Raw genomic sequence first — 27527 nt, 5'->3', positions numbered from 1 at the left:
ACTGCAACTTGAAACCATTACTCCTCGTTCTGTCATCCGCTACCACTGAGAACAGTCTAGATCCATCGTCTTTGGAATCCCCTTTCAAGTAGTTGAAAGCAGCTATCAAATCCTCCCTCATTCTTCTCTTCTGCAGACTAAATAATCCCGGTTCCCTCAGCCTCTCCTCATAAGTCATGTGTTCCAGTCCCCTAATCATTTTTGTTGCCCTCCGCTGGACGTTTTCCAATTTTTCCACATCCTTCTTGTAGTGTGGGGCCCAAAACTGGACACAGTACTCCAGATGAGGCCTCACCTATGTCGAATAGAGGGGAACGATCACCTCCCTTGATCTGCTGGCAATGCCCCTACTTATACATCCCAAAATGCCATTGGCCTTCTTGGCAACAACGGCACACTGTTGACTCATATCTAGCTTCTCGTCCACTGTAACCCCTAGGTCCTTTTCTGCAGAACTGCTGCCTAGCCATTTGGTCCCTAGTCTGTAGCGGTGCATAGGATTCTTCCATCCTAAGTGCAGGACTCTGCACTTGTCCTTGTTGAACCTCATCAGATTTCTTTTGGCCCAATCCTCTAATTTGTCTAGGGCCCTCTGTATCCTATCCCTACCCTCCAGCGTATCTACCTCTCCTCCCAGTTTAGTGTCATCTGCAGACTTGCTGAGGGTGCAATCCACACCATCCTCCAGATCATTAATGAAGATATTGAACAAAACCGGCCCCAGGACCGACCCTTGGGGCACTCCACTTGATACTGGCTGCCAACTAGACATGGAGCCATTGATCACTACCCATTGAGCCTGACAATCTAGCCAGCTTTCTATCCACCTTATCGTCCATTCATCCAGCCCATACTTCTTTAACTTACTGCATCAGCTGGGGTAAGTGCCTTTCCTTAGTGATATCCACCACAACCAAGCCATATTTCTGGAAGTGCTGCAGTGGCTTCTGATAGGGACAGGGGGCCTCCCTCTTCCAGCTGCAACTGGGCACTGCCTGGAAAAGGCAAGCCATAAGGTAGATTTTAAGGCCAGAAGGGACCACCAGCTCATCTAATCTGACTGTGACATTTCACAGGGTACAAACTGGACTGCTGGAGAAGCTGTGTCTTCTTAGTACTCCAGCCTGGAGTGCCGTTTACATTGCTTTGCAGTGAGAACCACCACTCCTAGCCAGTTCACACGCAGCCTCTAGCATGCAAAATCACTCCTAGCTGTATTACATAAATGCTCTGGCCAGCCACTCATTAATTACATACAGGGTGACAGCAGCAAATTCCTGGTCCCAGACCTTCCACCAGAAATGTATGTCTTGTACTGCCCAGCACCCACTGAACAATGCAAGCTTCTATAAAGTCTGTCATTTCATCCATGGAAAATGACATGCACAGTCCCTGTTATCTCAAGTGAAGGTTCCCAACTCTTCAATCCAAACACACACTGGTTTAGGTAAAACAATAAAACAAGATTTTTAACTACAGAAAGATTTTAAGCGATTACAAGTAATAAGGCATAGAAGTCAGAATTGGTTACAAAGAAAATGAAAAGATAAGATGCAAATGAATACCTAACTTAACAAGCTAAGTGAACTTAAAAGCAAAAAGGTTTGTTTTCACCAAAGACTTAAGCAGTCTGGCTGGATTGCTTCAGCCAGAACCCCCCCTTTCCCAGTTCAATGATGCTTCCTTTGTCTTTCAGATGTTGTAGCTATCATTAGTATAGATGAAGGGAGAGAGGTAATTTGTGTTCTGTGTGTCCTCCATTCTTATACCATTCTTCCCTCTTTGAGGATTACCTCCAGCTGGAGTTCAAGCGACAGCCACTCTGTTTACACGGGAACCCCCAGTTCTATTGTCAGTATGCAAAGTTCTTGCTTTCACTCTTCTTCCTGCTAAAGAATGGCCCCCATTTAATTAGGTGATAGTCTATAATACAGTTCATCTGATTATGCTGATACGGTGGAGCCCCAGCAAGGTATCTTCTATCTCTGAAAAACTGGTTTTGGCTTGCTTTTCTTAAACTTGGAACATGATACAGTTATGTTATACAGTAGAATCTTCTAACTTTACATACAATGTTGATACACCCTATTTTACCAGGACAATAATGTTCAGTATATTATGAGTTTCGAAATGATACCTCACAAGGCATACTCTGTACAAAATTTATCATAGTCTTGTAAAAATGGTGAACATGGGTTACAGCCAGTCGCACTGACCTCCTGTATATCACAAGCCACCAACACCACCCAGTACCCACACTAAAACTAAAAACCAAAATTAGACCAAAGTATTACAGCCCTTAGGAGACTAAACTATTATGTGCCACAGGAAGACAATAAGTAGGGCCAAGGTGCACCAATGTCCAAGGACTACGATGGCAGGGAATTGATTACTGAGATGATTTCATTAAGTGACCCACGCTCTACACTGCAGTGGAAGGAGAAAACCCTCCAAGGTCACTGCCGATCTGACATGGAGTGAAAATTCCTTCCCAACTCCACATATGGCAGTCAGTCAGCCAGCTAAGCTCCCGAGAGAGAGAACAAGAATGCTTAGTGCCCCCTCAAAGCACAAACACAGAATACGTTGGTAGAAAAAGAGAATCCCATCCAGACCCACTTCAGGCAACCACCTGAAGCCCTGAGGCATGAGATTATAGGAACATAAGACATTAAACCAGAAGGGCACCTTCAGGGCTGAGCTCTGCCTCCCTCTCCCCCGCCAGCCCATGTCCATCCCCATCCCCATCACAAGCAACCCTGTCATACAGTCCCATTCATACATTTGTCCAGCTGTCTCTGAAAACTAAATTAACTAATTGTTTGCCCCCACAACTCCTATTTGGAGGCTGTTCCAGAACCTCACTCCTTTGATGGTTAGAAACCCTTTTCTAATTTCCAGCCTGAATTTGTTCATGGCCAGTTTATACATATTTCTTCTTGTGCCAACATTGTCCTTTAGTTTAAATAGTTCTTCACACTCCCTGGTGTTTACTTCTCCCACCCCCTTCCCAATGTATTTATAGAAAGCAATCATATCCTTTCTCAGCCTTCATTTTGCTAGGCTAAACAAGCCAAGCTCTTTTTGTCCCCTCTCGTAAGATAGGTATTCCATTCCTCTGATCATCATAGTAGCTCTTCTCTGCACCCATTGTAAACTGAATTAATCTTTCTTGAACATGCGTATCCAAAATTGTACACTGTATTCCAAATGAGATCTTACCAGTGCCTTATAAAATGGCATTAATACTTTATTTCTACTAGAAATGCCTCACCTGATAAGTCTTAGGATAGTATTTGCTTTTTTCACAACCACACCACATTGGTGGCTCATAGTCATCCTGTGATTAATCAACACACCCAGGTCTCTCTCTTCCTCTGCCTCTTCCAACTGTTAAACCCCCAGCTTATAACGGAAATTCTTATTATTAGGCCCTGGGTACATGGCCTTGAACTTTGTACTATTGAATTACAACCCATTTCTGTTCCTTTTAGTCTTCAAGGTCATCCAGATCTTCCTGTATAATATCCGAATCCTTCTCAGTAATGATGATGCCTCCCAACTTTTGTATTATCAGAAAATTTCACTCACATACTACTATTTTATGTGCCACCATTAATAAAAATATTGAATAAGATTGGTCCCAAGTGTTCACTGAGGAACTCCATTAGTAAATTCCCTCTAGTTCAAGAGTTCACCTTTCAGCACAACCCATTGCCAGTTCCTCACCCCACCTTAGAATTCTTGTACTAATCTCCATCTTCTGTAATTTGATGAATAATTTCCCATGTAATACCATGTCAAATACTTTACTGAAGTGGAAGTATTTAGATCTTTCCCTTATTTTAATAAAATTGGTTATCTTCTCAACACAGAGTAGGGAGTGACCCCTCGTTGTCAGGCTTGTTGATGAGCACTAAGCCCTCCACAATTCAACGTTAAGCACAAGAAAGGAGGAAAAGGGAAAATTCAGGTCAGAACTTGACTTCAGTTCTCAGTCCACAGTGAATCAGCAAAATCGAAGGATAAATGGGAACTAGCAAAAAGCTTGTATAAACCTAATCTCTCTCTAAAGGAGGAAAAGTTGTGTCACTCATAAAAAAGGGAAAATCTAGTACCCTCAGATCATCTTATCTGTAGAGGAGTCTGAGCCTCCAGCCCTGGAGAGGAAGAAACCAGGAAAAGCTCTTTCCTCTGTACCAGTGTGAGCTTATGTTCTGTTGCCCTAGGTATTAATGCAGGGCATGCAGAGACTTCTGAAGTAAGTGACTCATGAAATGGAAAATGAGACAACAGCGAGTACTTTCCATCAGCCTCTAAGAAAAAAGTCTGAATTGTTTCCATCCAGTTATAGGAAATGTGGTTAAGTCAGGGTGGGAGCAAATAAGAGAATTGTAGAGATAATCAAAAATGTTCTATCTGATTGTTGGATCATATTAAAGAAGTTCTGTATTAAAATCACAGATGAGTTTGATTCCCCATAGTTTAAATTCCAGGGTATTACTAATTAAGAGGTCTCTTGGTTTTTGGTACTGTTTCTCTCCCTCTATGTGTGAAACGTGCAAGCTGCTAATTGCGTTTGTACATTCTAAGACAGAGTCTGTTCTCAAAGCAATTCACACAGAGAGAGACTCAAAGCAATACTTTGTAACAACAGAAACAGCACCCAGAGACTCCCCACCCTTTTGTTGTATTAACAATTGTGATTAAAATAGAGATAGAGGATGTATGTGGATGGATGCTTGGTGTGGATAATAACTGAATGATCAGGGAGGTGCCAGCCTAAGAATCCACTGTCCATCAGCTGAAGAAGGCGTCAAGTGGAAATAACCAGAGGACCCACGGAGGGAAAACTGGAATCCACCCAACAGCCTCAAGAATGGGAGAACCAAAGAACAAGATAACATCTAGCAGCACGGAGCCGTCAGGAATGTGCCATCTGCTGATTGATTGAGCAACAGCATGATGAAGCCGTTCCCATAGACTGGCATAGGAAGACATTCCTATAAAAATGGACTCTAGAAAGTGAGAACTTTGGGGTCTGATTCTGCAAACCAACTTCCAGGAGCATCAGATGAGCATCTGACAAGGCCCTGCTCCCTCCTCATGTCCAGGCCACCTGGCCAGTGGCTTGGCATGAGCAACTCTAAGGCTGGTAACTATGATAACAACCTTGCAGAACCTGTGTGTGTGTGTTTGTATGAATGAATGTGTGAATAAATATGAGATTGAATGGAATGTTATAGCTATAACTAACTGCTTACTATGATTCTTTCTGTATTCACAATAAATGTGGTATTTTGCCTTTTCCCCTTTAATAAGATCCTGCTGGTTTTTATTTTATTGGTATAACATGATGCCTAAGTTAAAATCAGCATGTGATTTGACTGTTGCCTATTTAGTTATTGAAATGATGGTTTCTTCAAAAGTAGACCTGTTGTCTAAGGAGCCCATGGAGTTTGGGTTAGAAATTGCTGTATAGTTTAAAATGAGGCAGCATCTGCCTTTCTCCAAGGATAATAGCAGCCACATTGTATCTGGGCCTGGATAGATTTTCTTTCAGACCCAACTATCATATGTAAAATTGATCCTTCATAAGGTCTCACTGTCTGTAACATTTGCGTCATATGCATCTTTGGACTTCTAAAGATTTGTGGCATGCAGTACTATAGCTAAATGATGTTTGTGATTGTAGAATAGAAAGCCAAACTGAACATGTAATTTTCTCTCTAAGTATTTTGAGAACAAGCTCTTTGATGAAGCAGTGCACAAAGGAGTTCTTTTTTGAAGCAAAAGACAGAAAGACCCTATGATCAACAAAGCAGAAGAGGAAGGACTGCAGAACATTATTTAAAAAAAAAAAAAAAAGACAGTCACTTTGTGGCTTCTTCTCTTAGAATGGCTGCCAGATTCCACCCTAGATGTGGTTGCATGTCAGTCGTTTTTGAGTGATCCCCGTGAATATAATCTGTAAAGTGCCTTGGGATACTTCAGGGCAAAAGATGCTGTGTGTACATACAGAAAGGTGGTTATGTTATTACTTAAAACTAGAAAAATCTACTCCTTTTAAAGAATATTGTGTGTTTTGTTTGTTCATTACAGTGTAACTTCTTGGCCTGTTTTGGTCTTCACATTACTGTTTAGAACAGCACCCCTGAATGATAGTGGTTTGATATTCATAAAATATAATTTTTACAAAAAAGGTTAGACTGTGTTAACCATGATTTCAATGACGTGACTGTAGATGCATAGTGTTTAACTTCTTGAAATAATATATTTCTGAATTCAGACTTATGACCCAATCATGTCCCCTTGAAGGCAGTGGGAGTCCTGCTGTTGACTTAAATGGGAACAAGATAAAACCCACAGTTCAGAGTCCCAAATCTCAAAACATGTACACTAATTTGCATAATTTTTCTATGCAGGAATTTCTGGTTGCTGTTGGGCTGAGAGGAGCCACTCTCCAGCACAGAGTATTGCCTTCAGGTCTAAGCTGGCATGAACAGGTCAGGTTAATGTAATTTTCTTGATTTCATGTTTAATTTCAGTTTTACTACTGATTGTTTTAAAGATTGAACTGATCCTTTGTGAAAAATCTTTGTCTTTTGGCTTTGTGTTTGATTCAATATCACTATCTTACTGTGTTCTCAGAAGTGTTATTGCTGTCCTTTGACATTCTTTCCCCTCTTGCCTCCAGAGCATTGCTAGAGTTTGATCTTGTTGTGAAATGCTTATCTGTGTCATTATTTCCCATCTCATTTGCAACAATTCCTTCTACTGTGATCATTCTGAATCCTACCCTTTCAACTTCAGGAAATCCAGAATGTTGACCTCAGACTTCTCTCTCACTTTTAGGTAAAAGATCTCAACACCCCAGTGCTCGATTATGTTCACCATTTTTATGTCCACCTCTGAATCCAATAATATAAATAATTCTCAACTGAAAAAAAAAAAGGCTATTAAGGGACTCTCTCCACTTCAGATCTGCAACCCTATAACTGTCTTCATTTCCATCTATTCATTTAATTTCTTAAATCACTTCTCTCCTATCTCTTTCCCACAACTCGTTTGAATAGTAGTAGTTGGAATAAAAAACTTTGGAGCAAGAGTGAATGACTGATTAAATATAAGCCTGTAATGCCAGGCTGCAGCAGAATAAAAGGCTATATTGAGATGTGTGAATATAAAGGTTCAGTATATGACAAGAGAGAAAATTCTTGAGTACACAGAACTGAAGTGAGAGCCTTACCTGGAACACCTTTGGGTGGTACCTCTTTATAAAAAGGATAGCAAGAAACTAGGAGGGCAAGAGCAGTAAAGAAAATGATGGAATGTATCATACATGAGTGAAGTTTGAAGAAATGTAACTTTTGTAGCTTAAATTAAGGGAGCGGGGGATTGTGCTCGCTGAGAACAAATACTTGAAGGGAAAAAATGTAGAGGAGTAAACTCAAATAGTATTACAAGAAATGTTGACCTTTCAACTAAAGATGGGCAAGTTTAGATAAGAGAGAGAATTTTCCTAATAGTAAAAACTTGGCAAGAGTAGTGGTTCAGACCAAATTAGTGGGTGGGGGGGGGTGGGAATAGACTCTAGGGAATAATGTAGATTACTAAATGGGGATATGGTAGAGGTCTATGGCCGAGCCAAGCCTGATCCGCCCTGAGACCTTCCCCCCTTGAGGGAGCAGTGGGAAAGCCTGCGGGGAAGGTCTCTCGGCGGTTCAGGCTTGGCTCAGCCTTTCCCGAGGGCCCCCGGGCTGGATGACGGTGGTGCCCCTGGGCCTAGCAGATCCCAGAACAAGAGCAACATCTTCAGCTGGAACCTGGTGGAGAAGCTGAAGAGACTCAGGCGGGACAAAGTGGTGGCCAGAGGAGAGGCCTCCTTCCGGGGTGCAGGGGAGGGCAGGCAGCCCGCTGGGATGCCAGCCACCACTACGCAGCCGTGAGCTGGTTCTTGGGACTCTGCTGCTAAGGGGAGCCCATGAGCCTCCTGGTTGGGACATGACCCCCTGCAGAGCAACACGGCTCCCTCCTGGGCCTCCCCATCACCCCCTCCCCAGAGCTCTTTCCAGCCAGGAGCCAGCATGGGGGAGGGAGAGCGATGATCTGTCTGCGTCTTGGCTGCTGGCAGGAGCTGGGCTCAGCAGAGGGGTCTGCTCTGTTGTCTTAATTTATTTCTAGCCCCCCTTCCCCCATGGCAAGCCCCCCTTCCCTTTAAAAAAGGGAAGGAGGAGGATCCGGGGAACTACAGGCCAGTCAGCCTCACCTCAGTCCCTGGAAAAATCATGGAGCAGGTCCTCAAGGAATCAATTCTAAAGCACTTAGAGGAGAGGAAAGTGATCAGGAACAGTCAGCATGGATTCACCAAGGGCAAGTCATGCCTAACTAATCTAATTGCCTTCTATGACGAGATAACTGACTCTATGGAAAGCAGTGGACGTGTTATTCCTTGACTTTAGCAAAGCTTTTGACATGGTCTCCCACAGTATTCTTGCCAGCAAGTTAAAGAAGTATAGGCTGGATGAATGGACTATAAGGTTTATAGAAAGCTGGCTAGATCGTTGGGCTCAACGGGTAGTGATCAATGGCTCCATGTCTAGTTGGCAGCCAGTATCAAATGGAGTGCCCCAAGGGTCGGTCCTTGGGCCGGTTTTGTTCAATATCTTCATAAATGATCTGGAGGATGGTGTGGATTGCACCCTCGGCAAGTTTGCAGATGACACTAAACTGGGAGGAGAGGTAGATACGCTGGAGGGTAGGGATAGGATATAGAGGGCCCTAGACAAATTAGAGGATTGGGCCAAAAGAAATCTGATGAGGTTGAACAAGGACAAGTGCAGAGTCCTGCACTTAGGACGGAAGAATCCCATGCACACTACAGATTAGGGACCGAATGGCTAGGCAGCAGTTCTGCAGAAAAGGACCTATGGGTTACAGTGGACGAGAAGAATGAGGGGGGATTTGATAGCTGCTTTCAGCTACCTGAAAGGGGGTTCCAAAGAGGATGGACCTAGACTGTTCTCAGTGGTAGCGGATGACAGAATGAGGGGTCTCAAGTTGCAGTGGGGGAGGTTTAGGTTGGATATTAGGAAAAACTTTTTCACTAGGAGGGTGGTGAAGCCCTGGAATGCGTTACCTAGGGAGGTGGTGGAATCTCCTTCCTTTGAAGTTTTTAAGGTCAGGCTTTCAAAGCCCTGGCTGGGATGATTTAGTTGGGGATTAGTCCTGCTTTGAGTAGGGGGTTGGACTTGAGGTCCCTTCCAACCCTGATATTCTATGATTCTATAAAATGAATGATGTGGAGAAAGTGAATAAGAAAGTGTTATTTACCTTCACATAACACAAAAACCAGGGGTTACCCAATGAAATTAATAGGTAGCAGCTTTAAAACAAACAAAAAGAAGTACTTCTACACAGTATGCACAGTCAACTTGTGGAAATCATTGCCAAGGGCTGTTGTGAGAGCCAAAACTATAACTGGATTCAAAAAAGAATTACGTAAGTTCATGGAGGATAGGTCCATGAATAGCTATTAGCCAAGATGGTCAGGGATGCAACCACATGCTCTGGGTGTCCCTAATGCTCTGGCTGCCAGATGCTGGGACTGAACAACAGGGGATGGATCATTTGATGATTGCCTTGTTCTGTTGATTACCCTTGAAGCATCCGGCATTGGCCACTGTTGGAAGACAGGTTACTAGACTAGATGGACCATTAGTCTGATCCAGTGTGGCCATTCTTAAGTTCTTACATCCTTATGTCGGAACTAACATGCACTTTTGTAGTTGTTGGGTTGGATTAAAAGGTTTCCATTCCTACTGTCTAATTCTCAACAGTTTGGGGGTTTCCTTCTCACACATTCTGCCCTTTTTACATAGAACACTCTCTCCCTTCCTTTCAACTACTGAGTAAATGCCCCCGTAATATTTTGAGTTTCTCCCCCTCCTTCTCTCTCTCAAACGTTTTGTTATACTATGTATTAAGGATTATCTCTTTTAAAAATCCATGTTTACTAAACTAGCATATATTGAAAGATCATAATCATATTTTTGTGCTTGTAGATTTTATATTTTTTGAATATTTCTGATGAGCCTGTTTTGGGATATAATCCTCCAGCTTCCATTACAACTTTTCATATACACCTCTGGAGTTGTGCTCTTGATTACAGGTATGTAAAATAAATGTATGTTTGTCTCCTTATGGTGCAGTAACTGTTTAGTTAGTTACTCTTTAGGAATACTCCAGTTTACATATCAGAATGCATATTTGTGCAGGCTTGTTTTGAAGAAAATTTTATAACTAAAAATATAACTCTTGATCAACCTTTAAGATTGCATTGTTGCATTTCTAAAATATGTAGGATGTATTAACATTTTTTCTCCTTTTTTGTTGTTAGGCCTTTGTTTTTGCCAACCAGATCTCTACTTACTGTTGAAACTTTCAGCATTTCCAGTAATGTTGCACTGGATAAGTCCTCTTCTACTCTCAGGTATAAATTAGAGTGTTCATAAAATATGGAAGCTCACATAACCATGGTAGCCTTTATTTCTTCTTCGAGTGCTTGCTCATGTCCATTCCACGTTAGGTGGTGAGGCACACCACATTCACAGTTGCTGGAGATTTTTCCTTCAATGGTATCCATCGGGCTGGCTCTAGTGCTCTTTGGACTTGGTGCTTACAGTTCCCGCCCAGGTCCTCGCCTCCCTCGGTCGGTGGAGAGACCCCTGGTTGGTAGGCTTTGTCAATCCCTATGCTTCAGTATCCCTAATCTTGAATGCATCCAAGCTAGGTTGGGGGGCTCACCTCGAGCACCTCAGGAATCAAGGTCTGTGGTCCCAAAAGAAACTCTCCTTATATATAAATGTCAGAGAGCACAGAGGGGTCCGCCTAGCATGTTTTTATCCCAGATTGCAGGCAAGGTTATGCAAGTCCTTACGGACAACATGGCAGCCATGTTTTACATGAACAGGCAAGAAGGGGCATGCTCGTCCCCTTGTGTCAAGAGGCCATTTACTTATGGGAATTCTGCATAAAGCACTCGATCCACGTTGAAGCTTCTCACCTTCCAGGAGCTGAGAACAATCTGGCAGATCACCTCAGCAGATCTTTCTCCTCTCACCATGAGTGGTCCCTTCATCCTGATATAGTCAGGATCATCTTCCGGCAGCGGGTGACTCCCCTCAGAGACCTGTTTGCAAACAGGCAAAACAGGAAGTGTCAGTAGTTTTGATCTCTATGCAGGAGCAGCCCAGGCTTGCTCATGGATGCCTTCTTACAGATGCCTGCTCCCCTGGACAAAGCACCTGTTCTGTGCGTTTCCCCCCATTTCTCTCATGTACAGTCTTACTCAAAGTCAAGCACAACAGAAAGAAGGTTATTCTTGTGGCCCTAGCATGACCATGCCAGCACTGGTTCGGAATGTTATTGGACCTGTCCGTAGTGACCCCATGCCGTCCCCCTGATCTTGCGTAATCATGTCTGATTGCTCCACCCGAATCTTAAGGCACTCCACCTGACCACATGGAAGCTCCATGGTTAAACCCAGCAGAGCTGGCCTATTTGGAGCAAGTCTGCCAGGTATTGCTAGGTAGTAGGAAACCATCTACTAGAGCGACTTACCTCGCCAAGTGGAAGCATTTCTCCGTGTGGTTGTCCCAGTGAGGCATCTCACCTTCTAAGTCACCTCTCCAGTCTGTGCTGGAGTATCTGCTTCATCTGAAACATCAGGGCCTACTCATCTCATCAGTTCAGGTACATCTAGCAGCCATCTCAGCCTTCCACCCTCCGGTGGATGGGAGTTCGTTTTTTTCTCACAAAATGTCCATTCACTTCCTCAGGGGCTTAGACTATACCGGCAGATTTGTGAACCCATTCCCCCATGGGACCTAAACCTGGTCCTGTCAAGATTCACAGGCCCTCCCTTTGAGCTGTTGGCATCATTCCCCTTGTCGGACCTCTCCTGGAAGTTGCCTTCCTGGTAGCGATTACCGTGGTCAGGAGGGTGTCAGAGATCAGGGCCCTTACATCAGAACCCCTGTATACAGTGTTCTTTAAGGACAAGGTTCAACTTCACCCCCCAACCCCGCATTCCTTCTGAAAGTAGCCTGATTAGCGTGAAACTGCAATAGCTTCCTGCCAGTGTTCTTCCTGAAACCACACAAGAATAGGGAGGAGCAGTGTCTCCACACTTTGGACGTTAGGCATGCCCTGGCTTTCTATATAGAAAGGACTAAACTGTTCCGTACATCCAAGCAGCTCTTTGTGGCAATAGCAGACAGAATGAAAGGTCTGCCAGTTTGGGCCCAAAGAATTTAATCCTGGATCGCTTCCTGCATTCACTCGTGCTATGAGCAGATGGGTGCTCCATCTCCTGCCATCTGCACTGCCTACTCGATGAGAGCTCAAGCTTCCTCAGCGGCGTTTCAGGCCCAGGCGCCAAACCAGATATTTGCAGAGCGGCGACCTGGTTCTCGGTGCGTATTTTTTCATCCCACTATGCTGTCACCCAGCAGGCTAGAGATGATTCCAGGTTTGGTAGAGCAGTGTTGCAATCCTCATGTCCGTGAACTCTGAGCCCACCTCTTAAGGTACTGCTTGGGAGTCACCTAATGTGGAATGGACACGAGCAAGCACTTGAAGAAGAAAAAGTGGCTACTAACCTTTCTGTAAGTGTTTTCCTTTGAGATGTGTTGCTCATGTCCGTTCCACAACCCACCCTTTTGGAGTTAGCCTGTGAGAAAGAACTGAGAAGGTGTGGAGCTGGCCAGGCCCCTTATACCGGTACATGTGTGCGCAGCATCAGAGCGTACTAAAGCCTGCCCAACAGATACCACTGAGGGAAAAATTTCCATCAACTGTGCACTCAGCGCGCGCACGCCGCCTAACGTGGAGGGGACATGAGCAACACATCTCAAAGAACAACAGTTACAGAAAGGTTAGTAACCATTTTTTCTGTCTTTTGTGGAGAAAATGTTCTCCTCAAGTGGAGAATTACATCTATTCCAGACTATGTATTATACTTTGCCTGTATATAATCCCTTGGTTTGCTTAAATCCATTGTTCTTAAGTGGATTGCTTGTCCCACTGCTAAATGTTGTTGTGACACCTTTAAATATGCTTGAAAAATATTGTAAAATCAGGTGTTTGTGTGTGGGCTGCTGAGCACGATGGCATCTTCAGATCTTTAGAACAAGGATTTGCTTAGGTCAGGTTGAATAGTAGATAAAGAAATACTTAATGGTTATAGCTCATCCGAAAATTAATATTAGGTTTCAGAGTAGCAGCTGTGTTAGTCTGTATTCGCAAAAATAAAAGGAGTACTTGTGGCACCTTAGAGACTAACCAATTTATTTGAGCATAAGCTTTCGTGAGCTACAGCTCACGAAAGCTTATGCTCAAATAAATTGGTTAGTCTCTAAGGTGCCACAAGTACTCCTTTTATTTTTGTTAAATTAATATTGTTATTCCCCTATTTTTACTTGAGTATTGGTTCTTTGGTTTTTTATTGGATTTAAACCCTGTTTTATATCACCTGTCCCTTTTGTGGTATCCTTTTAAATGGTCTTGTAATAGTGCTGTATTCTGGAAATAAATGTTAAGTTGTTAAAAATATTTTAAACCTCTGCCATAATATAATAAAGGAAAGGTTAGCCTAACTGTATTGCCTTCCAAGGAATCTACTCATTATTCCCAGAAGGCTCTAGGGCAGCGATCCCCAAACTTTTGAGGGTCACCCCAGCACACACACCCCATCCATGCCCCGCCGGGGCTGGGAGCAGGGTCCCTGCTCTGGGGAGATGTGGGAGACTGACGTGGACAGGAGTACAGGAGCTGAGGCTGGGGCCGCAGTGAGGGGTGGGCCTTGGGTCAGGAGTGGGGCTGTGGTGGGGGCCAGCAGCCAGGCCTGTGGCCAAGTGCGGCTCTGCCCCTGGCCTCAGCCCCAGGCCTGGAACAGAGCCGCAGCCAGTGGCCAAGGCTGGGGGCTGGTGCGGGGCCAGGAGCAGAGCTGCACCAAGGCTGGGGACAGTGCCCCATAGTTTGGGGACCTCTGATCTAGGGAGACTACATGTAGCCCTGGATAATTTACAACCCCACAAAAGGTTAAACTGATGATAGTAAAAAATAAAATTATTTTATTCTCCAATAATAGTCTCCATGTCCTTACAGCCAGATGAAAGGATAGTTATTAAAAACTGTTACAATGGAGAGTAAAAACGTTAGGATTTAAATATGTTCTGGCTTTTTACATAATGTCATATAATTTACTTTGTGTGAAGTGCACAGTTTTTAACCTGGAATTTTTGTTTCCCATTTTTCTCCTGTAGAATAATCTTGGATGAGGCTGCTTTGCATTTGTCCGACAAGTGCAACACTGTTACAGTGAATCTGCAGAGAGGTAAGGGTGTTTTAGAAGCAATAGTAACCATATGCTAACCTTATAAATATAGCTTTCAGAATTTAAAGAAATCTACAGAAATATTAAAAACAGTCCAATAGGCTACTGGAGAAGAGAGCTGGGTTTATAGTGAGCAGCAAGTTAGACTTGAATGTGTAATGTAGTATAGCAGAAAAATGTGACCAGTGTAATTTTAAACTGTATGTGCAGGGTCATGTCACAGAACAAGGAAATAAAAGTTCTTTTCTGTATGGCTCTAGCAGGTTCTCTTGGAGCATTTGGGTGGCCCATTCCACGGAACCTGGTTCAATGCAGAAATAAAACCCACTCCGTCCGCACACTCCTAGTTGTCACCTACCACCCCATACTGGAACCCATATGGGATATCATCAAACAACTAAAATCCATACTCAAAGGGGACCCCATCCTGAAAGAAATATTTCCTGAGCCCCCTCTTCTGGCCTTCAAGCAGCCCCCCAGCCTCTCTAAGCTAATTATCAGAAGCAAGCTCTCCACAGACAAGCGGCACCAGACCCAACCAGTACATGTGCAAAACCTACAGACATATATCCATTGCTACAATGATCAGCATCCCCCCCACAACATACCTTTCAAGGCAATGTAGTGGAAGATACACGTGTGCATGAACATGCATATGTATACATCCATGCTAGAGTCCCAAAAAAAGAAGTGCGAGAATTCCCCAGACCCAGCTCCCCACTCCAGAAAGAGAGATGGCAGCTGAGGACCCCCTTGTTCCTCCAGACCTGGCTTCTTGCTCCAAAAGGAGAGATGATGACTTGGTAACATGGTCCTCCCTGTTAACTGTGATACCGTCTCTCCTTTCAGAGCAGGCCCAGAAGCAGAAGAGGTGTGAGGAGACGGTGTCCTTGCCTCCTTCACCTCTTTCACTTTGGGTCATTTCTGGAAGGAGAAGTGGCAGCTCAATAACCTGGGCCACCCAAGTTACTGAGCGACCACCTCTCCTTCTGGAGCAGGGAGCCAGGTCAGAAGTATTCTTACTTTTCTCTATTTGTTGATTTTTTTTCTGTCCTCCCATCCCCCAATATTAATGCTGATATTTACCCAGAAAACCCAAGTTAAATTTTTCCACTGATTTTCACCCCATGTTTTTTTACTTTTTGTAATAAACATAAATAAATTAACAGGAAATTTTGAACAAAATAAAAAGCAAAAATGAAGACGCTTGCTTGTATGTTAAGGTATTTAAAGGGCTGTTTCTGAGGAAGTGGTGGGGGCACTAGCCTAGAACTTGTATGCCAGTTCAGCTCCAAGAAGGATCTATCAGGTCACTGTTTTATGCCACCTGTTGGCACCCTACTCCATAACACACAGGCAGGGGTCGGGCAGGGCGTGCAGTGCTCTACTTGATTCTTAGCTGGCAGAGTAATCCTTGATTTGGCCCCATCTGGCCAAGAACTGGGGAAATGGACAGGTGGCTTAAAGCCACCATTCTCTTCTTCACTCAGCTGCACCAAATGTAAACCAGAAATAGCTGAGGATTGAGCCCAGAGAGCTCCTCTGATGTAAGGCAACATAGAAGCATAAAGTGTGTTGACAAGACCAAAACAAACAAAATTTAGTTAATTATGCTTCTTAACAGAGATTAATAATTGGTGATTTAAAAAACAAACAGAATTTAAGATGACATTTGATGTTGGGCAGTGTTTAAAATATTCATTTGGACTTTCAGATTATATTCGTGTTATGGATATGGGACTCTTGGAACTCACCATAACAGCAGTAAAACCTGGTTCTGATGGGGAGAGAGTAAGTACTTAAAATAGAAAGAATAAAATAATAATGTTAATCCTAAATGATAAAAATACATATTTTGTATTTTGATTTTAAAACATTTTGAAAAGCTTAAATCACATTTAGGATCAAATCCTACTTAACAGTTTTAAAACATCCCTTCTCTCATCATCAGATTGTGAGATTTCAGGTTCCAAAGTAGTTTATCAATTATGCTCTGTTTCTAAAGCTTTTATATTGAATGATCAGACAACTAAGTAATCTAGATAACAATAAATCTGTGTATACTCTTCATATGGAACGTTAAATTGATCTTGGATAGATTTCTGACATTGTGTTATTGCTGCCTAGCTTAAGCCACGCTTTGAGCTACACAGTTCCAGTGATGTAATCCATATCCGAACATGCTCAGATTCTTGTGCTGCGCTAATGAATCTTATACAGTATATTGCGAGTTATGGCGATTTGCATCCACCTAGCAAAACAGAGATTAAACCTGGAGTCGTCAAGCGGAAAACCAAGGTATGAAATGGCAAAGGAACACTAACTCACCTCACACTACCATCATCACATTTTCTAATCAGACACATTAGCTGTGCTTTCCACAATAATAATCATAGTAATAATAATTAATGTATACTTTTTATAGAACTTTTCCCACAAATACTTAACTTATTGTGTGGGCTTAATGTCTCTGAAGCAGTTCTCACAGTAATTGCTTTTTGCAATAATTTTTCCTTTCCTCTTGGCACTCAACATGTAAGCTCAACAGTACAAAATCCCTTAGATACCATCCTGATACACTTAATTCTCTTTTTGAAGACAAGATTCTAGGACATATATATGCCTGTCCACATATGACTATTTCAAATACTGCAACACCTAGGCATTTCTCTAATACAGCGTGTATTCACACTCAACAGTGATGTTACAGACCTTCAAAATGTTTGCTAAAACCTTTTTGCCTGGATAATCTAGGGTATAGTCCCAGTTTACATGTTTATTTTAAAATGCAATTATCTTCCACACTGTGGTTTTACACTGGAATACCAAACCGTGAAAGTAAAAATCATATTCATAAATACTTGTTAAGCACAGTGCTTCAGTTTCTTTATAACTGTAACTTTATATAGTTCTTCTGTTTGTAGGCAGATGCCTCTAGCCGACCATCTTCCCAAGGACTAGTCCTTGCTGAAGCAGAACAACAGATTTTACGGGATTTGATGAGTGATGCTATGGAGGAAATTGAGATCCATCAAGCTGCTTCCCCCATTGGGCCACAATCTAATGGTAGAAGAAGCCTAGAATCACATTTAACCCTTCAAAATTTTCTATCAGATTTCAGTCTTAATGCCAGTATTGCAGAAGTAGCAACTTAAGGTTAAATTCAGATATATGTAATGGAATAAGAGCAGGTAGTTAGAACAGTAGTCAATGAATTTGACCCTTTGGGACTCAGTGTGTTAGGGATCTGGGCAGACATAAAGTGATAAGACATACTACATCAAGTAGGAAACCAGGAGCTCATTGACAGCAGTGGAGGCAGTCCAGGAGGATGGAGTAGTAGTCTGCAGTATCAAAGGAAGAACTTAGATTCAGGAGAGTGATCTAGGGAGAAACCGTTAGGAGAAAGAACAAGGTAATTGATTATGTAGGAGGACTGTGATTTTTTTTTGCCATGGTAAGAATTAAATACCAATTTGAAATTGGTTAAGGATATTGTATTGTAAGATGTGATGGGAAAGATGAGAGGCTATGTTCTCAAGTCTGTTGCTAAGGAATGGAAGATTAGACATTGGTTGCTGTCATGTCAAGAGTCTCATTTGATTATGAGATCTTCAGTTTTTATGTAGTAAAGACAGTTTCCACAGGTTCTCTGTTTTGAGTCTTAATAGTAGATTAATTTTAGAAAGATGGGTTTGTTGTATGCTAGGAATGTATTAGCCAGATAATATGCATATTTTATTTCTGATTGTTTTAACACTTAATTTTAGAACTATTCTAATTTTCACAATTTCAGTCATTTAATCTTGGGTGTATCTTATAAAGATATTTCCATTGAAATGCCTTTCTTTATGTCAGGAATCTTGGATGAAAAGTCTCAAACCCAGGAACCAGCTTGCTCAGATCTCTTCCTGTTTCCAGATGAAAGTGGGAACATCTCGCAAGAGCCAAGTCCCACATACACTTCATTCACTCACCATCTGATTAAAGAGGCGATGGGAGACATACCTACTGAAAATGACGACTTCTGTATTCTTTTTGCACCCAAAGCTGTTGTTTCTGTAAGAAGCTCCTAATATTAAGAAATCTAAGACAGACTGAGGAAAGTACATTTGAGGCCTGTCCCTTTAGATTTTGTAACTTTCTACCAACTGTCTGCTGACATTGATGGGTGGGCAGTAGGGGTATGGAGGGGAGAATATTCCTTATATTTCGTTATCTTTGAAATGTTGCCATTTTGGAGGAAGTCCCACTATTCATATAAAAGATATGTAGCAATTTTTTGGAATAAACCTGAGAATTCACGTCATGCATTGTTCCTCCCAGGAATGACAACAAATATACTAGAATATATATAAATGTTATTTAGTCCTCTTCTATTATGATTATCACTTAGTAGCAAATTTGCATTTTTCCTGTGTTGGCATTTCAACATATCTTTAATCATGACATGTAGTGTAGTTGAAAAGGCTTATAAGAAAAGTACAGTACTTACCAAGATATTTTATCCTTGAAGCATTTGTCTTGTATCCATTTATCAGAAAATCCAAGTTTTAATTTAAAAGTAATGCCAGCCTTTTTCCATTGCTGTTATAGACTGTATTACCAAACTTTGCACAAAAGTTTCTGTGGGTAAACAGCAACAGCATCAGCAAAAATATCAGTTCTTAACTCCCAGTGTTTCACTCACCACTGCACAAAAGATTTATGAGACAGAGTATTGACACTTAAAAAGTCTTCTCTTCTCTCATCATATCACCACTAAACTATCACTGATAAATTGCCTTTATCTAGACAGACCAGAGTCAACTCTAGACGTCTGATATTGAGCCCCCCATTCACTTGGCTAACCCTCAGAAGTTCCACCTCCAGCAGTACTAGCATAATAGTAGCACTTCCACACTATGTTTTAAGACTTGATTTTTCAGTTTGGATGAAGAGACATATTTTATTTCCTTTCAATTTTCAGTTTACTTTATCTCTCCTAGCTAGGAGATATCAGGTTATCTCATTGGGGCCAACTTTCAAGACAAAGCTGTCCTGAGTCTTGAGGCCATGCAATCTTAGAATTATAGAAATGTAGGACTAGAAGGGATTTCAGAAGGTCGTGTAGTCCACCCCCACACCCCTCCATGCTGAGGCAGGATTAAGTATACCTAGACCATCCCTGATTGGTGTTTTGTTTAATCTGTTTTTAAAACCCCACAAAGGCATGGATTCCACAGCTTCCTTATATAACCTGTTATTACCAAAACAAGAACAGTTATTGGGGCTGTATTCCATATTCTTCATATAGAAGCAAAGAGGACACTGATCTGTTTTCATCTTGAAGAAATTAAACAACTGAATGAAGAAATTAAGAATTGCACTCACTTTCCTGTGTCACTTTCTTAGGAGAAAGAGGAGGAGCCAGTAGTGAAAATAATGGTTGATGATGCAATCCTGATAAAAGACAATCATTTCAGCCTGCCTGTAAAAAAGACAGATATGAGCAAAGCCCCCCTACATTTTCCTATCCCTTTGGTTCGCTATGTTGTGAAGGAAATCTCTCTTGTTTGGCATCTTTATGGAGGAAAGGATTTTGGGACTGTACCTACTTCTTCTCCAGCTAAAAGTTTTATGTAAGTGCTTTAGGTAACTAAGTATTTCTTTTTCAGATCCACACATTCTGCATTTGATTTCAAAACGAAGAGTTAGATGAACTTAATGTACTTTCTTTTTATAATGAATATCCTGTTCAATTTAATTCTGGAATGTATTTCTCCCACCCCTTAATTTGAACGAGTTCAAATTTGTTGACCTACAGGGTACATTGAAAGTCAAATGTATTCTCCCAAGCTTTCCCTGCGGGGAGTAGGTTTAATTGGGGATGAGTGTGTTGAAGGTGGTTGTGGAGAATGGAGTCTGTTTTGAGGATATTAAGCAGGTTGGAGGAGAGTGAATATTATTTTGGGTAACAATAGGAGTTATTTTATTAATGGTAATTCAGTGGAAACAGTGTATATGTTTTATAATATTTTTCAGTGCCTCAAGCTCTGCATAACTATTACAGTGAAAATGAGAGAAATATTTTTAGTTTACATTAATACAGCAATTTTTCAGTGTTCCTTTTCTTTTTTTAACCAAAAAAATATTTAGTAAAACCCAATAAAATACGTATGCTTGTGTGGTTAGAGATGGTATGGGCCGACTTTCAATTTAAACTCAGAAAAAATACTTCTTTTCTCCCATTTCTAGTAGTCCTCATAGTTCTCCTTCTCACACACCAACAAGACATGGACGTAGTACGACATATGGGGGAAGAGGAAGGAACCCAGACTTCTTAATGGAAATACAGTTAAGCAAGGTGAGATAATAACAGAAAAATCTGCAGACACGAGAGCATATATAATATATATTCTAAAGACTTTATAAACCCTAATGATGAGCTCTTGACTCCATGAAGCTAGAAAGCTTACCAGTAAAAATGAGCATTAATCTTACTTAGATGCAGAAGTCCATTAACATAGTTATGCTGAGTGATGGACTTAGAATTTCTTTACCAAATGAGTTTGCAGGGCTACATGGTTGTCATAGTACAACTTTGTCTGTTTAGCAACCATATTTGAAATGAGGGAAGCTGAACAGTTATTAAAATATTTGCTTTTAGTCCTTAAAGTATTTTTATTTTGACAGAATCCTTTTTTCCCCACCACTTTTGCTATCCTTATCATGGTAAAACTTTCCTTTCCGTTTACTCAAAATTGAAATTGCTATTATGAAGACATTGTTGTAGACATTTCCCTCAGAATTAACTGTGAGATGTCTGGGGTTACTCCGTAACTTGATATTCAGTAATATTTGGTCACCTCATGGCATCATTAATACCATTTGCCACAACAGTCTATTACTGCTATAACCAAATTATGCTAATTTACATTTAATTTAGTTATTTTTAATGATATACTCAGCTTTAGTATGGAACTTAGAAAGGTGAATGTGAGCCTATGAAAAATATCATTAGCAAACAGCTACTGGTTAAGCAAATTTAAAGTAAATAGATGGATATTTTTTAAAATAGCCAGAACCATTTTTCATTTTTTCACTCTTACAATGTTTTGGAAAGTCTCTTGAGCATGAGAGCTCTTATGTAAAACCAAATTATTTCTATTCTTCAAATTCCTTGTACATTTTGTATTGCTTAAAGTAATTCAGCCCATTAACTGTTAATGTGAAGCAAAATGTGTGATGATTTTCTATTTTATCCTTTTCTAAAGACCTATTGCCATGGTAAAAGGAGGGAAAAAGAAAAGTTAAAGATTCCACATGAATATTTCAGTGATTCTGTCAAAGTGTAATGGCTCCCTCTATGTTGTTGCGGATGCTTTACATATATACTAACAGCATATTAAGGTTTTCCTCTCTCTAGTGCAGTGTAAGGATATAAATCAGTTGCTATGCTGATGCAAAGATATTTATCTGAAAATAATGGGGTCATAGTGTGAAAAACATAAGGATTCTGAACAGTGCTCAGATGTCAGATAACCTGACTTAGAAGTTGACGATTTGATGATATCTTCATGGCCAACTTTCACAATATTATTACGAATATCATGGATTGGGCCACTTTTAAATATTTTCACAATCATGATCTATCTGCAGGCAACCTCAGGAATTTGGGCTCAGCTGCCTGCAGTTTCCTTGCTGGTCATCAGAGGTCACTGTCCCATTTGCTGTGCTTGCAGTCCTAATCTACACTAAATAGTAGAGCGGGGAGGTTGCTGGAGTGTGTAAGGGGGAAAGGAGGAGGATGACTTGAGGGTTAATGGGCCATAGGAGTGGAGGAGAGGAATAAGTGGGGGTTGCTGGAGAGAAGCACTGTGTGAAGGGGAGGCTGCCAGCAGGCAAGGGGGAAACAGGATTAGTGAAGTGTTGCGGGGGGATAATGGCTGGAGTAATGGAGGGATTGGGTGTATGTACACAGGGAAGTAAGAGACGAGAAAGTTGCTGGAAGAGGTTGACGGGATCAGGAGCATGAGTTTCCTGGTATGGGGCAGAAGCAGAACATCACTGGAGACCACATGGGGAACAGGCAGTCCGGGAGGAAAATGCCACCCTAGGACTGAGAGGAAAATAAAAGTCTGTGGCAGGATGAATAGGTGGAAAACACCTCTTCTCTCTCCCTCTCTTTTTGTGTTTGTATATTCCATTTGCTTCAGGTTGAATCTTCATCCTAAAACATGAATGTGCAAAGCAGGGTCAGGAGGCTTTTCTGTTAAGAGTGCAGACATCAGACCCCCAAACCCCATCATTTATTTATTTATTTTAAAATCTCATGATTGTAAAGCCCGATCCATGATTTTTAAAGTCCTAGATTTATCAGTACTGTTATATTGTAAAGACTTGTATGCATTAAACCTTAATATCCCCTTTTGCCTTTCTGTTCCAAGGTGAAATTCCAGCATGAGGTATACCCACCAGGAGGGCTGGAATGCGAATCCAGTCTGTTGGAGCAGCCAGTGTCCCGGCAGGTTTTTATTGTTCAAGACCTTGAGATCAGAGATCGCTTGGCTACATCACAGATGAATAAATTTCTCTATCTCTACTGTAGTAAGGAGATGCCCAGAAAAGCACATTCTAATATGGTAAGGTTATGAAACGTATTCATAGCATATTATAGTAACCAAACGTTTTAATTTTGAGAATGGTGTGGGTTCCTTGATATTGCAGAAGAGCAAGTATGAGATCATGGAATGTTGTAATAGCATAAGCTTTATGTCAATGTAGGATATTTTCTTAATTTCTTGTGGGTAGAGTTTGGTATAAAAGGTCATCTCAAATAATAATCTTTCTATCCTGTTTTTCAAGGTTATAGCAATTTTAAAATAGATCTAACACACACATGCTTACTTAAGTTGTACTGTGTCTTCAGTTTTGAGTATGCATCACTTTGTGTGTGTACACTTCGCATTTCAGCTTCGTATGGAGGCATATACACCTAGTATATTCATGTCAGAGGCTTTGGAGACCTGTTTCATTTGTAGCTTTCCTTTTCCGGTGAACTTTCAGACATACATCAATCCATGATAAGTTACTCATCCCATGTTAGCTATGTAATTGGCAAATTGAGATATGTTACAAGGATAGAAGTTGTAATCATTTCAAAGTATGAATGAAAGGTGAACACTTTTCATTGGTCAATGTTTTCGGTTTGGGTTTTTGTGTTTTTAACGTATTGAGTTTGTCTTTGTCTCATTCTTGTTCTGCAGCTAACAGTTAAAGCATTACATGTCCGTCCAGAGTCTGGCAGATCACCACAGGAGTGTTGTTTACGTGTATCACTAATGCCACTTCGCCTCAATATCGACCAGGTTGGTGATGCTAGAGACACTGTCCATTAGATGAAGCATCATTGTGCCATTTGGATTGTGCCAATGTACACTCTCTAAATGCTTGTTTGGCGAAATTTAATATGAGTACTATTATAACCTTTACACTCATAACCTCTGAATACACATTTTATGGAATTCTTTTGTGGGTTTGATTGCCTTCTGTTATGTAAGTTTGGATTCCCTGCAGCTATACATATATCTTCTTGTACATTTGCCTATGTCCGTCTTATATGAAAAATCGCTTTTAACAATTGAGCTTGTCTAGTGCTCATCCAACACAGTGACTAGACTTTTTAATTTAAAGACTAGTAATATCTGCAGAAATGCTATGCTCTCAAAGATTGCACTTCATTCATTGAGACTTCTGAAAAATTCTGTGACTTTTGAAACAGTGAATTTTTAAAGACCTGAGTACACTTGCGCTTTGACAACACTTGTATAGCTTTGTCATCCCAGTAAATTATCATTGACTTGAAAGTAAGTCCAATAATTTTGAATTCTAATGTGAAGAAGACAAGTCAATAATATTTTAGTTAGAAGCACATGACATGGTAAGACGGCAGTACCACAAGCTCTTTGCCATTTGTTACTCTTAACAGCTATTTGGAACATTAATGGCAGAGAGCACTGAAAAGAGATGTAAGAAATTAGTTCTATCAGGAAGTTTTTTATTTGTTTAGTATCCACTGTGTGTGAGGCCTCCCAAACCCAGAAGTTCTAAAAGTTTAAAAGTGTAATGACTTGGTTTTGATAGAAATGAGCAGTATGACTTTGAAATTCTCTCCTTGACCTTGACTGATTTCCGCCGACTATGGAGAGGGAGAGTTTCAGAAGTACATATGACATTTAGGTGTCTACCTTCCATTGGCTTTCAGTGAATGTTAAACACGTAACTTGCTGCCATTTGTGCCTCTTAAATTCCTCCCTGCCATAGTCTGTAATAATTTCATACTATATCCACCAAGAACAGAAATGTAGCATGGAAGTGCTGCCATCTACCAGCCAAGAAAATTCCCCATTTGAAACATTCCTATACCATGTTTTTAGCTTTGCCCAGTACATGATGTCCACTTTTTCAGCCACTGGAGAATGAACCACATTCTGCCTTGTGTTCCCTGGAGGAAAGGGCCTCCGCATTGGCTTTGGGGCCCCCAATAATGACCTCCTCGACTCTTTAGTAGTTCAGTTCCAATGGATCCATGCTAACAGGTTCCCCTCTAGCTACGCAGAAGAGGCCAAAGGAAAAGTAATATAGTCCTAGACTGTATTCTGTGAGGGTTGGTGCAGGGACCATGCGTGTCCCCCACGCTCTGAAGGGTCCCGGGAAAGGGACTGGGACAGTACCGCAAAAGCAGCTGCGCCACGTGCTGTGCAATCCAAGGGCAAGTCCCACATTTCTGCCTATGGCTCTCCATTGTACAATATAGGTCAGTGTATTGTTTGGTTTAGGTTGCAACTGAAAAAAGGACTTGAGCTCTGGATGCTAAAATGTATCCTCTTGTTCCTTTGATTGATGTGCAAGTCCCCACAGAAACATAACATCCAGGATTGTGGATGGTTTCTTCAGAGAACTCTAGATTGAGGTGATTTGTTTCCTTTCCTTCAATGTGATTGCATTATTTCTTTATTTTAGGATGCCTTGTTTTTCCTGAAGGATTTTTTCACTAGCCTTTCTACAGACGTGGAAGTCTTAATGACTCCGGATCCGGAAGGTACTATTATTGGTGTAGTAAGCTGGAAATACATACTCTACCCCCTCTCCCTCTTTCTTTCTCTGTCTCTCTCTCTCGTGTGTGTGTGTGTGTGTGTGCGTGTGCACTTGCATGTACACTATTATATGTCATTTATTTATTAAGCCCAAAGCTTTCAGAAGAGTTCTCTAATTTTGTGTTGTTCTTCGAGTAGATACAGAGCTGTATTCCAGTTAGGTGTATGCACGCTCAGCGTGCTGGAGTTAGAGATGTTTGCCTACCAGTACGCATAGAGGGTTGTGTTTGTGCCTCATGGCTGTGGCCCCTCTCCTGGCTATATGAGCTGTTCTCCATTGGTGCTGAGAAAGAGGTCTCATAAGACCAATTGGGACTGCTCCAGGTTGCGGGACGACACCTCTGCCTCCCCCAGAAAAGGTGCGAACCGGATTGGGACTGAATCTGGTGTGCAGGATGGTACGGGTACCTCTGGACCCTTCTCTGGTACTGAGTGGAACGGGTGGAAACTCTGGGTCTGGCCTCCATTCAGTCCAGTACTGATGGCTGAGGTGCTGGTCCCAATTATGTCCACGTCATCCACGAACCAGCAGCAACAGATCTCCTCTGCCTTTCAGTCCTGCCCTTACCGTTAGCCAGGGGTGCACCACCTATAGCTCCTCCGATGGAGCCAGTCGCTGAACCCTTGTGTCTGTTGGCACCACATCCAGTTGCTCCCCTCCCCGTGAAGCCAGTACTGGAATCAGTACAGGGGACCTCAACACCAGGACCCTCTTTGGCTTCCCTGCCTTCAGCACCACAAAGGCTCCCATGGTGGCTTTCATCATCCTTGACGTCAATGCACTCAGGTGCTCCAGTATCGCTGTTTGTGCCAGGACTGATTCTGCCTGTGGCACTGGCATGCTCGGTACTGACAGGACTGCCTTCACTGGGGGCACTGATTCCTGCCTCTTTCTGGGCGATGGATGAATCGAGCTACCTATTGACTCTCTCGGGCATCGCTCCTCCCATGTTCCCAAGGTCACAGGGCTCTTCTGATTCCGAGTCGGGATTGTCATCTTCCCATTCCACATCCCCTGACAACCTCTGAGGTCTGCCAATGGACCAGTATGGTTCCCAGGATTGGCATGTACCCCGAAGCTGGGACATAGGGCCCAGGCCCTATTGGCCACCAATGCCCTACCCATATAAGGCATCTCCTTGGCCATAATAGTTGGAAATAACAGAGCTCAGCAGGGTAGGCACAGGCACCGGCTTCCTTTGGGCCCTGGGGGTGCTCAACCCCTGGCTCCACCACAGACCCCACCCCTTCTCCCAGTCCCCACCCCCTCCCTGCTTCTTCTGCCCCAGCTCCACCCCTGCCCTGCCTCTTCCTGCCCAGTTCTGCCACCACCTCTGAGCACGTCCTGTCCCACTCCCTCCCCCCAGCGCCTCCTGCACACCATGGAAGAGCTGATCGCGGTGGGCAGGAGGCGCTGGGAGGGAGCAGGAGGAGCTGATCAGTGGGGCTGCTTGCAGGTGGGAGGCGCTGGAGGTGCCAGGGGGGAGCTGGCTGCCTGTGTGTGCTAAGCACCCACTAATTTTTTTCTGTGGGTGCTCCAGCAATATTCAGCGGCTATCCAACAAGTCCTGCTCAACAATAGGAAGTCCTCCACTAGGATGGCCTACTTAGCAAAGTGGAAGAGGTACTCACTGTGGTCCTGGGCTCATGAGACACAAGTGACAGGGGCTTCCATCCAGGACATCTTCGCGTACCTCCTACATCTTCAGAAATTTTGCCTTGCGCTCAGTTTTCTGAGAGTGCATTTGGCAACTATATCTGTGTTTCATCCCCCTGGAAGTCATTTTTTTCCAATGCCATGGTGAGGAGATTTCTGAAAGGGCTTATCCTCTTGCATCCTCTGGTCTGAGATTCGGTTCCCTTGTGGGACCTAAACACGGTTCTGGCAGCTCTGATGGACCCTCCATTTGAGCCCCTTGTGTCCTGTCTGCTGCCCCTCCTCTCTTAGAAAACCACGTTCCTGATAGCCATCACTTCTTCAAGGAGGGTGT

At 42.3% G+C, this 27527-nt stretch overlaps 1 protein-coding gene across 4 annotated transcripts in view; it reads left to right on the top strand.

Moving 5' to 3' along the window:
• Positions 1-27527, top strand: part of ATG2B (autophagy related 2B) — an 81241-nt gene that overhangs the window by 38970 nt on the left and 14744 nt on the right. For all 4 annotated transcript variants that reach the window (XM_048852484.2, XM_048852485.2, XM_048852483.2 and 1 more), the window contains exons 23-35: positions 6426-6506; positions 10065-10171; positions 10400-10492; positions 14328-14398; positions 16113-16189; positions 16526-16696; positions 17323-17464; positions 18257-18459; positions 19793-20019; positions 20636-20744; positions 22828-23022; positions 23647-23748; positions 25403-25481. In XM_048852484.2, coding sequence (XP_048708441.1) covers positions 6426-6506; positions 10065-10171; positions 10400-10492; positions 14328-14398; positions 16113-16189; positions 16526-16696; positions 17323-17464; positions 18257-18459; positions 19793-20019; positions 20636-20744; positions 22828-23022; positions 23647-23748; positions 25403-25481 — 1657 coding nt within the window. The remainder of the gene's footprint in view (positions 1-6425; positions 6507-10064; positions 10172-10399; positions 10493-14327; positions 14399-16112; positions 16190-16525; positions 16697-17322; positions 17465-18256; positions 18460-19792; positions 20020-20635; positions 20745-22827; positions 23023-23646; positions 23749-25402; positions 25482-27527) is intronic.

The sequence above is a fragment of the Caretta caretta genome, chromosome 6 (genome assembly GCF_965140235.1).
Source record: "Caretta caretta isolate rCarCar2 chromosome 6, rCarCar1.hap1, whole genome shotgun sequence".
NCBI classification, from domain to species: domain Eukaryota; kingdom Metazoa; phylum Chordata; order Testudines; family Cheloniidae; genus Caretta; species Caretta caretta.
Note: the sequence above shows the minus strand (reverse complement) of the source record. Positions and strands in the feature narration are given on the sequence as shown.